Genomic DNA, 13,446 nt, shown 5'->3' with positions numbered 1-13,446 from the left:
CGCATAGATGTGAACAATCACATAGGTAGTTTTTCTTCACGATGTATAGCTGGCCAACCAACCATATAACTAGGAGTGTATTGTACATTTGTTATATCACCACATTCAACTATTGTATTTGTTATATTGTGACGTAAACTGTTATATTGATTTAAATTGCTGACTGTTGAATGGTTACTGCTACAGGCGAAGATATAGATATGAGATTATTAAACGAACTTAATCCAGATTTAGAGAAATATATATTTTTGTCAGTGATAAAGACAGAAGTTTGTGTCCGTTTTGTAACGACTTGACTCTTTCCACGTCCACTTAGTTACTTTTACCTCAGGGCATTTGTGATAAAAAGTCCCGTTATATATTTGACCAGACCAGCGAGTACGAAACCTTTCAAGTGGTCTTTAACGTCCGCAGACGATGTCCGAGTGCAAATAAGGAATATCTTCCCGAAAATAAATTTTTTCATAAGTAATTTTCTTTCTACTATACTCGGGAATGTAGCCTAGATCACACGGCACACGTATTAAATATTTAAAAACAACGAACTGTAAGTAGATATAAAAACGTAAAGTTATATATTATCATCAACCAACTATACAGTTCAATGTACTTGTCAAAAATAAAATATTTTGAACGGTCCAACCGATGGACGACAAAGACGCGGTAACAAAAATTAACTTTTCGTTTGAAATTAATTACTATCTTATGAAAATAAAACCCCAGTTTACTTTAACATTGACATTGAATATTAGTTACAGTATGGGTAGCCATAAAGTATTATTTTATTAAAATTATGTATTATATAATATTTAATTTAATTTCTTTAGTATATATTATTTGTGGTCATGTTTTTGGAGGGACTTCGTGACAAGAAGAGAAGGTAGTTATAGAGAAATGCGGATTTGTCTGTACTTTAACTACTGTACGTACACACACATATATATATATATATATATATATATATATATATATATATATATATATACAGCCAAATATGCATATAGTTTACATAATACTTCATGTAGCACAGTGTATGGATATATTTATATAAAAATATACAAAAGGTGCTACAGGAAATAATAAAATAACCGTTCGATTTTCAAATATGGAACAAAGAAATCAATTTCAATGTTCTTGTCTTGTTCATATTGAAAACAATTTTTGAATCGATATTCAAAAACGTGTTTGTTCTTTCCGCTTTTGAGGCGTTTGTGGAATATCAAAATGCGTATTGCATGTCCCCGTTAAAATACCCGTTGGTGGGCATCGAATTGCAGGCACAAATCGGACCCGATGTTTTCCTTTAATGGATCGATAAAATTGACATCGGTAAGGAGAGACTACTTAGCTCTGCTCTGCTCGTACTGAACAGAGTGAGTTGCCTAAATTGGCATTGGAATTGAGAAACTCGTTAGAAGTGAAGCTTTTTGTCGCACACGGTGTGCGGATTTCTATCGAAGCCGACGACCGGTCTTGCGTTCCGTCGTCACTCGTACTACGGCGGGTTAACCAGTTTTGCCTGGCAGACAGGCTGGCGTTATCGATGTCGCGGTAGTTCGGGGAGAATCGGCCATAATTATTCAACACATCTTTCTGAGAAAAGCGGGATATTGTTATAAAATTATTTATTAACGACATGTCATGTTAATGATGAACTGTCGCATGGGATGACAGTAATGTTTTTTTTATATTTAATACGAATTCTGTGTTATAAAAATTCATATTAACGATGATTTAAAGTTAGCGGCATTTTGTAGATGGGTTGAATTAATTGATATCGAATCGCTACGGGATATCATTTTTCTTTTGCGAGAGAATTTTTAAATAATCAAGCAATTTAATACAACCTCACTTGAGCGCTTGCGTGGGGTCTACAGCAGGAATCAAACAAGCGCTCGTCTAATTGCAAGTCGTTACAGGAGAGTAGTCTGACGGGCTTGGCTCCCTTTCACCGTAATGCTGTAAATCAACTGGCTGTATAGTTTCGCGTTTATGACTACGAGTAGGCGGGATAAATGATAGAGTTTAACTAAGGATTCCGATTCCCAAGGAAATAAAGCATCGTAAAAGTTTTTAATGGAAAAAAAAACTCATTATCACAAACATGAACGATATTTTTTTGGTAACATTAACTAGACCTTCGTATGGCAACACTGTTGTTATAAGTCAATTTATAGTTAGACTAAAAAAGTCGCGTTGCTCTTTTTACTCTGTCAAATCTGTTACCTTTTTTAAAATAATTTACGCATATTTGTACAATTTATTTAAAATCAATCATATTTATAGATAAAGGTATAATCGGTTTAGTATACAATATACACCGTCGTAATACCAATATTAATTATTATACATATATTCGTGACGGGATATTAATAGAATGATACGTCTGAACACGTTGAAATTAAAATTTTCTTTGTTTCAGACTCCTTATATTGGTAACTACAGATGTTATGCACGACTACGTTTATCAATAGTAACTTGCTAGTAATTCAAATTCTGTTTAATCTTTAGCCAAAATAAAGATTTTTGAATGTCATGATCGTATCTCATGACACGCAAATTAAGATAAAGCAATTACCAGCCTGATGACATTTTAATTACAATTACATTTTTATTTAAAAATTCGCTTAACTGATTTTTTTATTTGATGATGGTAATTTTAGCCATAGAACGTCCATTGCTGGACCAATATCATGCATCCCAGCGTCTTCCGACAACCATAAACAGTCTTATGGACTAACTGTTTTTGGTTTATATTCTAATTATAATTATTACATTTCTAGAAATCATTCTAAATAGTAATTTATTTTACAATAAATACTGAATAAAATGTTATAATAAACAGAAGTCTCTTATCTTTCTTCCATTTTTTTTTAAATTCTAAAGAAGCAATTAACTTTAGCTGCACTTGCTGCAGGTAATTAAATATAATTATTCAAATACTACATTTTAATGGTTTGTGAATGTTCACGCTCTGAAAACTGCAATGCGAATGTTAACTACGTATAGGATATAAATATTGTGGTTAACCTTGAGGGCGCCCAAATGTACATATGCTGCAAATGCGCCTTCAGGCTAATCGCTTAAATATTTTTTGTTGCACTTCCATTTGAATTATGTTTTAATATTATCTATGACTTTGTTTTAATGCCTTGTTATATTTTTTATGTCTAAAGAGCGGTATTAGTTGGTCCACTTAATCTATCATCTCTATTTCAACTTCACATCCCTCAATTACAAATTTTGTAAATAAAATCGGTTATTGAACTGACACAAATCATCGCTTCAGCCTATATACGCCTTCTGTAAGATATAGACATCCACCAAAGATATCTATGGGGCATATACCATAATTGCAACGCGTGGGCGATGTGTTGGCGATCGCAGTGTGGTATTATGATACGCAGAGAATGCTCATCTTCTGAAAACTTGTTTGTGAGCAGTGGCAGTCCTGAATATGTCTTCTCGGAAATCTAACCCGCGACCTACTATTACAGGTCATTGTCCACTATTGCTGAATTGCTACACAAATGGATATCTCCAAAGTATTTCTAATTAATGAACATTTTACAAACTCAAACCATTAAAGAAGGTAAAGAAATCTATTGAAGATATTCTGTAACAATTTTTAAAACAGAGTAGAGTTTAAATTTCAAATTAAATGAATGTCAAATTGTTTTCATTATTATAATATAAATAGTATTGCTATGACTTACCTAAGTTCGAAGGAAATTTGTAAGTTATCTCATTAAAAAAAACAAATTTAACAATTAAAACGTCATTTCTTCAAGAATTATTATTTTTACATTTGTTAAAATGTAAGTGAGAAATCTCTCTTAGTTTTAAAAATGAACCTGTTACGTTATGGATCAATGTATACGTTCAAGAGCAAATAACTTAATGTCATAGGTACCGTTCACTATTCATAAAAAAGTACTGTTTATATAGTTGTATACAGGATGTATGGTTGCTGGTTTTAAAGTGGTGAACGTATATGGTTTTTAAGCCTTTTTACTTAATTCCAATCACCCGTGTATAGTAATCAATCTCTCTGAAATATGTAACATCATTTTTTTTATTGGAATGCGACTGACTAGTAACTTCTGGCAACACTAAGCCTCTTAGTATAGAAAAAAATAAATAACTTTTATGTATATTATTTCGAATTTTCAAAAAGCTTTTTCTTACAATATTATTTATTATTTCTGAAACCATTAATTTTTGGATATAAAATATATTAATTTACAGCAAATTAACGATGAAACGATATAATCACCCCGTTGAAGCTTATACACCTATCACTCTATACAGTTGCTGTCACATTTTAAATTGATGAATATGAATTTATGAAAACTTGTTTCAAGATTGCCCATTTATAGATGAAAATTAAAATGATTAACTATTAATAATGGCTTTCTGTCCTATCTTCTCATTAAGAGATAATAAGTTGAACGTAAAGCGAGGCTCACGTGGACTAACAGCAAAGTGGAGAAACGTGCAGGCTATTAAAAAAACATTTTCTGTCAAACTGGAATGCAACAATTGCTCTGACTTCACAGATAATTATCAGATAACACTTATTTTAACACACATAAGGTTGAAAATAAATTTCGAATTAACCGATACATTACAATTGTTTTCTAAAGAGAGTCTAATTAAAAACTATACAAGAGAGTAAAAAATCCGACGTCATTTTCGTAAAATGAATTGGAATGCAATGTAGAAATGTTGGTTTTAAAAAAATAACAAATGTCATTTGCATATGTTGTATCGATGTGTTAATTACAATACAGTAGTTCTGAAATGTATAATTTTCCTCATGGCCGCATGTAAATTGTATCTGTGAGCATACCGCAGCTTCGATAAGAAAGTAAAAAAAAAACAAAGTTTATTATTTAAGTTCGTAACGAATTTAGTATAAATGCGAAATTTAACAAAATAATTAAAATGCATGCAAATTTGCTACTTCGCTACGGCAGATGAGGGTCGGTATCTAAAGGCTCAGGGACATAAAGTACTTAAGTAATTACTGTTTAAATCATATTTGACAGAAATTCAAATTTTCTAAAAACGTTAAGTTTATTTTTAGTCAAACATTCCAAATTTAAAATATGTCAATAAAAACTTAAATATTCCACTAATCTTGCGTACTTGCGTTTTTAAATACACTTTAATTTTTAATTACATTTAATTAAACTTTTAAATATTTCACAGTTAATTTTAATAAAACATAATGATAACCCTAACAGTATTTAGTTTTTAAGTAATTAAATATATTTCTTAAAACTGATTAAATTGAAGTCTTGATTATTTAATGTCAAATGCAACGAGTGAAGATAAAAGCTCAAAAAAGATAAATGCACGTATTTAATACAGTACTTATTAAGAGTTTCTTATTAAAATACTTATTAAAAAAGAAATTGATTTTATAATCTATGCCGTAGAGATCGCATCTTTTGAATGTAAAAGTCCAGATTTTAAAGTTAGAAACTATATATTTAAATAACTTAAATATTTCTAATGCTTGGCTTTTACTACCTAAAAATCTACGAGACTCCGAATCAGTCTGAACGGATACTTATAATATTTTTCAAAATTAACTATCCCGAAGGCTTTCTAAAATTTATACTTAAAGTAAGTTCGTCGCCTCGCTTTTTTTTTTGTTAACGTGTAATAAATTAAAAAAACTCTTTATATTAAACGTAATGAAAAGCTTGTATAAATAAACTTACGCTTCGATAAAAATAATTTCCATCCGGCCAACATTTTGAATATTTAATAACCACCATACATAAAAACACTAGAGTTCAGAACTAATATTACTTTAGTAAATTAAAACTGAAAGATTTGAAACCATGAGAATTTATTATACCGAGTAAAAATCACTTAATGTAGGCGATAACGTGGTGCGACCGCGCTGTAGCCTCAAAGAGTGGTCATGCGCGGTACAAACACAGCCTGCAAATACGCGTCCACGCAACTCCTCCCTCCCTATATACCTCTACACTCGCCACCCGCCAAATTGCATCCACTCCGGATAAGTGTCAAAACCATCTAATCAATTGAAAAATAATTACCAAGTAAATCACATTATGTAACACCACACTTCCGTCTATACAAAACGTCGCATAATAGAACAACCAGTTCACTTTTGTAACATAGCTTCGACACCCGGACACACTTGTGTCTCACCGGGTTTTGTAACAATTGAAAGCCATCTTAAGAAATACCGTTCCGTTATCACAGTAAACATTGAAGGCATGTAAGCCCTCTAGTTATGTTTCTATTTGTTTATACCCGAACCTGTGTAGAATATGTACGCATTTATTATGTAACATTTATATGCTGATCACAGTTAACCTCAAATTAATAAATAAAATGGTCAACATGGAAGATTTACAAGTTAGACAAAATTCATAGAAACAGTTTTCCTGCTCTTCAAAATTCACACTTCATGGTTGGTGTAAAATTTATAGCGCAACTGTGTAAACGTTATCAAAAAAAAGATTTTATTCGTTCATTGTACATATTTATACATATTTAAATATATTTATAATAGTGATGCTCGTCATATTTTCTATCACAGTGTAAATTGATAGAGAAGAATCAGGAATACTGATATCAATAAATAAGAATACTAGTTAATAATTACATTTAATACAAAATTAATATTAAATAAAAAAATTGACAAAGGAATTTTATTATAAACTCTTTTTGCGATCTATTACTATATTATACTAAAAATAAGTATGTTATACATATACATATATATATATATAGTATATAGCATATTATATTTACACCTATGTACTTACTCATCACGATATCTCTGAAATAATAAGGTTTAAAGATTCGAAATGTAGAAAAAATGATTTCTAAGTAAATGTCAGCTAATAATGGTTTTAACGAAATTACAGCCGAAGTGTTCACTAAATTCACGAAGCGCGCGTGGTATAGCTAGTTTATATAGTTAGGAAACATAAAAATATACATAACACAATAATTAAAAGAATACTTAATGGTAACTACTATGCGTAATGAATATCAATGGTACAATGGTATTCATATGTATTAGGTTTTCCTTTAGGTTGCATAGATAATGTAATCTCAGAAATTACTTACAAGTACCATTTAAAAAAAATTAAGATGATTTTCAAAACGTTCACTTGCGGACATTATTTAATTTCAAATTAATGCACAGACAAAAATCTTATTGAATCCGAAATTTTGCTTTTACTAATTTAAAACTAAGTGCGTCGACACACTTCATACTTACATTCCTGTGTGTGTGTGTCGTGGTGGCCTATGGTAGTTTATCATGATAAAAATTAAAAGCATTTTTGAGTAATCTCCTTATTTATTGATTTATTGTCTTGGTAGTAATCAAAGATCACTTACGAAAATAACTTTTTTATTTCGTCTACTGAATTCTAACATGCATTTGTTGCCACTTAAATGAATTTTTATTTCATTTAGAGACCGGTGTTTTAATTCACTCCCTTGTTTGAATTGGACGTTGTATCGTTTTACCATTTTCTTTTTATAAGAACAATAGCACAATAACAAAATAGACAAGTCATGGTTTTAAAGACTTATTTAATTTTACCTTAATTGTGTAAGACAGGCGTTACATTTTATACTAAACGTACTGAAGCAATGAATCGAACTAATAAATGTTTGCGTCGATCAGGTTAACCCATTTGAGTGCGCCATGCAACAAGCCGCTTGCCGCAACACCTGTTGCAGTTAGCGGAGAAGAGGCGAGTGAAACTTAGCGACCAGTTCAAAGAACTCGCTCGGCGGAAACTTCCACGGGGAGCGATGGCAGGCCCGCATACTACGGCATCGCGTAAAAACCGTATTAAAAAATATTGTCATACATCATCTGCCGATTTCTGGTATTCATGGTCTACCGTGCCACTCATTTAGTGTTACTAGGTCACATGCCTGAGTTTTAAAGCCTTGATTTCAATAAATGGATATGTTCTCTGTTTATATCCAAAAAATAAAAGGAATCGCCAAATGTTACTATGAGCAGAACTTAAGAACGATCTATCGAATTCGTTTTATTTTTTTATATTTTCATTAAAGCAAAACAGACTTACCTCGTATGGAAAAAAGGGAAAATTTGCGAGAAAAGTTTGTAAAAACAGCAGTTTTCTTTTTCCGTACACATATTAGAGTAATTTACACTTATAAAAAACACTTGTCTCTATTTTTCAAACATTTGAAACCATATAAAATAAACACACGAAATATATCGTGTACGATAAAGGATGACAATGAAAATCACATTATAGTAAAATCTTGCAATGTATGAAATAGAAAACATACTTTTGTAAGTTAAGTAAGGTTTATTTATTAAATAACAAAAATGAAAATTCTAAAATGTAAATTAGGATAATACTGTATTAAATATAATACTTTAGGTATTCTGATTTTTTAATAGTGGTAAATGACCAGACCAACAAGGTTACTCCTTGGTAATACAGTCCGGAATAATCCAGTGATACAACTATTTTGTTATAGCAGACTTCTGTAGCTGTCAACTAGAAACTTAAAATGGTAAGGTTTCATTAAAACACTAATTCGTATAATAATATAGTTTCAGAATTAACATTGTTAATTCTGAAACTTTAAAACTGGCAAACAGCTTTAAAAGCTTTTGGTTATAAGGCTCCATCTCTGAGTTGCACTGACAAGCGCCGTGAAATGATATTGAAATTTGACGCTAAAATATTTAACATTGTTTCAAGTAACAGAACCGACTTGGATCTTCACAAAGGATATTTATAATTTAAGTTCTAAGAACAAGAAAATTGTAAGGTCTAGAAACAATTCCGTATATTATACATATGCTAACCATCCAGTATGATTAAGGATCTCACAGAATGAGGCGCAATTTTTCTATTGTATACTAATGTACGCATCAATTAATATTTACCACATTTTATAAACACAAGAAGCACGCCGCCATTTATAACGACATCTGTAATTAATAAATGACCACGGCAATTTCCACTAAATCCATAAAATGTAAAAATCGGTGCGTCGAAAGTTTGTTTGACTTTTTGCTGATTTGTTTACAAACATACATAAACTTTTTTATTCCTTTATTAATAACGGACGAGATTTGCACTCCAGTTTCTTTCATTTACTTTTGATATTACAATCATATAATTCTGTTTGTCGATTAACCTTATGTTGTCTTCTTCTCACATAACGCTATTGTTAATATTTTACACAATTTTCCAAAACCATAGAACTATATATTATATTAATAACAATTTAATGACGTGGCACCAAAGCTATTTTATTTCATATTAACTTAATCCGATTTCCAATGTACTGTACCGCAATTAAATACCTTTTATTACGTCTATAATAGCATTAAAATCTAATTAAACTAACAAATTGCCTATTATTATATTATCATCGTCAAATGTTTTATAAAGTGGCGCACAATAGTTACGATATCTGTGTCATCATATTCTATATGATTTAAAATTGAACTCCGTATATTTAAAATATTTATTACGTTCAAATAATTTTATGACAGACCAGTCTGCTTGAATGCAAATATTATTCGATCCGTATCTTTACGAGCTTTATGAGGGGCAGTGCACTACCACCTTTGTGTTTTTCTTTCGTCTTCTTTGGCGAGCAATATAAAAGCCAGTTGTGATAACTGTAATGTAATAATTGCACCAACAAGAGTGCGACTATCCTACTACGTGTATTCGAATTTAAAATCAGCGTTCAAATTTATAATTAGAACAAACCATAATATGTTATGAAATTATTAATGATTACGATGGCCAGTACTAATGTTATAAAGAGCGTTTTCGTTTGAACGTTACATTTTCATTTAAGCCGCCATTCGGTGTTTTCGGGTACATCCAAATGGGAATAATAAACCCATTTTAAATCACAGCCAGAATCGAGGTTCCCTCTTTCTCAAGTGAAGTAACTGTTACTCCATAAAGCGTCTATAGAGGCTAACTAAAGTTACGGTCTAAGATGAGGCTTTTAAGGGATTTCTAGAACTCAGTTATTGTAAAAACGTTTGTACTAAGCGCTCTTGATACTTTGCATTATCAAACCAGAAAGCTGTAAATGAAGAACAAACTGCATTCAGTGACATAAAAGTAGTTCCCAGCATAATGCTAGTACGTGTCTTGGTTCGTTTTTTAAAATAAATATGTGTATGTAAATCAAATTATTTGTTGAACAATTTTACATTTACTTACTACTACAAATGAAAAAACGATTCTGACAGAAACCCATTCAGACTTTCAGAAAAAATATTTGCGCAGTTTATAGGATAGTATTTAAATTTCTTTTCCGATAATTTTTTGCGATGTCTTTTACTTATCATAAATTTAGTAAAATGCAAGCATAGTAAACACTCTGCTGCAAAGTTTTTTAACCATTTTAAGAAGTAAATATGTTGTTATATTCGTTCATTTCTATTGTCTCCAATTATTATTAATTTAAATTTCCAACTATATTAAGTATCTATAAGTTACAACTCGTATTAGAATAAAGTAATGCAAATCGATGCTAATGTGAAGACGATTACGTAACTCTGATTAAAATCGTGTAATAAATAGCGTCCTCTGTTGATAATGTCTTCCAATAGATGTTTTTATTTTCATCTGATTATAATAAATTTAAAAACATAAGCTTGAGTGGAGTAAAAAGGCGTGAAATCTAATTTGCTAGTAAATTCAAAGACAAAACTTATTATAACCACATCGTTTCATCTCCTAATAAATAAGATAACCAAAGAAATAGAAAGAAATTGTTCATATTTATAAATTATATTGGTATTAGCATTGGTGCTTGATTTGTTTTTCGAACCGTATTTTATTACAAATACATTTTAATCTTAAATTTTAATTACTTCTTCTTCAATTAAAAGCAAATTTTGCATTTATAACTTTATTGATTGATCCTTAACAATAAATGAGATACCTATAAAAATGTTAAGTATTAGAATTTATCAAACGTAATAAACAAAAATATAAAAACTCTTTGGTAAAAAACAAACGCGGGTTCAAATACCGCTTAATAGTGGACGAGTATTTTATTAAGAAAAGAAGTTATTGTAAAAAACGAAAGTTTTCTTAAATCTTGTCAAAAAATGTTGATTTTTTCAAATTTTTTAAAGTTTCGGTTCGTGCATACAGAAAAATACAGTCACGTTTAATTATTATTAAATATCAGTAATAATTAACACTTTAAAATATGACGCGGGTTGCCTGTGCAAACACACATATTTGCTAACGACTTTAAATAACTTTAATATCTCAAGTATAGGCTTATATCCGTTACGTGTTCTTAGAAGACCAACATCAAACAAGTCATGGCATGTTTTTGGACATTTATAAAAACATGTTTTGAAACATTTTACAGGAATATTTATATAATTAGTTGGCAACATGTATAATAAAGTTTATTAAAGACAATTTTTGTAATGGCCGTGTTTGTAACGCCGTACCTTATAAAATTTAAAAACAAGGTGTTTAATCACAGGTGTAAGAGCTTTAAAATGTGAATATCTTTTGCAGAAATAAGTGATTTCAAAAATTACATATAACGTAATGTTAACATTGAAAGAAAAAGCGCTTCTAAATTCATATTACTACACATTGTGACTTTGTACCGCCAGAAGTTAGAGTTTTTTCCGCGTTTGAACGTATCAACACCATTATAATCATAAATATTCGCCATTGCAAAAATCAAAAATCATTACGAAGAATAGATAACAATTTGCAAAATTAATTTGGCAGATTTCGACTTAGTTTCCGACAAATTAGATTACGCGGTGCCAACAAATTACGTACCAAAATTTCAGTTGGCAGTAATTTTCTCTTACTTCGATTCTTGGCACATTCCATCAACACATAACAGTAACTTATTTGGTAGTAATGACTTTTTACATAGTGATTAAAAATAGCTGTGAATGCTTTAAAGCTTTTGGCTGATAATTTGGGTGCAAATTAATTTGGACACATATCATAAAAATTATTTTAATTAAAAATGGTATTTAATAACTTAACGCAAGATAGATTCATAGCCTTCACTGCAACAAGGAATTGAAAAACTTGTCACGGAATTATGTCTATAATATTTACTGTCTAATGTACCTTACCTTTATTATTACATTCGCCCTTTCGAATACCAATTAATTAAAATAGTTCTCGCTCCGTCTCAGTATATTATTTCAGTTCGTGATATAAAAGCATTAATATAATGCTATTTTTTACTCTGCTATTTATTACTCAATTTTATCTATGATAAAAATAATCAAGGAATAAGTATAAAATTTAATTCTGGCGAATTAAAATATGATTTTTGGATATTTTTTTTACTTATCGGTAATCTGAATGTATTTTGAAAATATTGAGAACCCGCTTTCTGCAATCATAATCTAAAGTTTATGATGGCCACCAAAGTAAAAAATCGTTTTCTATCTACATATAAGATACTCTACTAAAATCTAATTAGGAATGATGATGATGACTGAAAAAACATCGAAATTTAAATAATCAGATATCATAATATTCATACTTATTATATTATAAAGGATAGGAATTATTCACAAAAATTAACTGATTTAACTTAATTTATTTTTGCGATATCATCTAATATTAAGGTTGGTTGAGTCGGAAAAACACGAAAAGGTTTGAAATTTCTTCTCGAAGTATTAAAAAGCACCTGTGTTATATTGTTTATTTTGTTATGTCAGCAAACCGGTAACTAAAATACCGGTATTAAAAATTTATAATTTTTGTCATTTTATTTACCTCAAATTAAAACTTCATCACTTAATATCTAATGAACTATAATATATTTTTAATAAAAAGTTATTAGTCTTTATTTAATAATAATTCAATAAATATCCTATGATCGTTTGTACCGAACTTTATTACCTAGTTTTCTATAAAATTTCGGTATTGTTGACAATGCATTGACAGATTAAGAAAATAATTTTAAACTGATACTTTTTTAAATACGAATTCAAGTTTTTCATAACATAATTTAAAAATTAATGCTACTCTAAATATAAACGTATTAGAATTTTTTTAAGAATTAAATAAGTTTAAGGAATATATAGTTTTCGATTATAAAAAATTACAAAAACCTTATAATGTAAGACGAAATAATATAGTTCGAATTTTGAATTATTAATTAGTAGATTATTGAAATTAAAATGTTTTTAAAAGGATAACAGCGTAACCGAACTTGACTAATTGTCTGTTACGGAACTTATTCTGGACCAGATAATGGTGCAATAATAATTTAAACACGTCTTCGACATTCCGAAACTATTGCACCCCGCTAAAGAGTTCGTTTTAAGAACTGTCGAGGCTATACGAGAACTTTGTCCCACTTTACATTTTTTCTGCTGAATTAAATAATTGAATTGTAGCGATTACA

At 29.9% G+C, this 13,446-nt stretch overlaps 1 protein-coding gene across 4 annotated transcripts in view; it reads right to left on the bottom strand.

The window, feature by feature from the left end:
- The window catches only part of LOC137931972 (putative inorganic phosphate cotransporter), a 38,567-nt gene that overhangs the window by 16,857 nt on the left and 8,264 nt on the right, over positions 1–13,446 (bottom strand). The window contains exon 1 of one of the 4 annotated variants that reach the window (XM_068775490.1): positions 5,733–5,966. The exons of the other annotated variants lie outside the window; for them this stretch is intronic. Within the exon in view, the coding sequence (XP_068631591.1) occupies positions 5,733–5,766 (34 nt within the window). The 5' untranslated portion in view covers positions 5,767–5,966. Of the gene's footprint in view, positions 1–5,732; positions 5,967–13,446 lie in introns of those variants that run through there. 4 annotated transcript variants of the gene reach the window in all.

The sequence above is a fragment of the Battus philenor genome, unplaced genomic scaffold (assembly GCF_028537555.1).
Source record: "Battus philenor isolate CCGP_79_NKW_IND1 unplaced genomic scaffold, ilBatPhil1.0.hap1 SCAF_9, whole genome shotgun sequence".
NCBI lineage: Eukaryota > Metazoa > Arthropoda > Insecta > Lepidoptera > Papilionidae > Battus > Battus philenor.
This window is presented reverse-complemented; position numbering and strand designations above follow the sequence as displayed.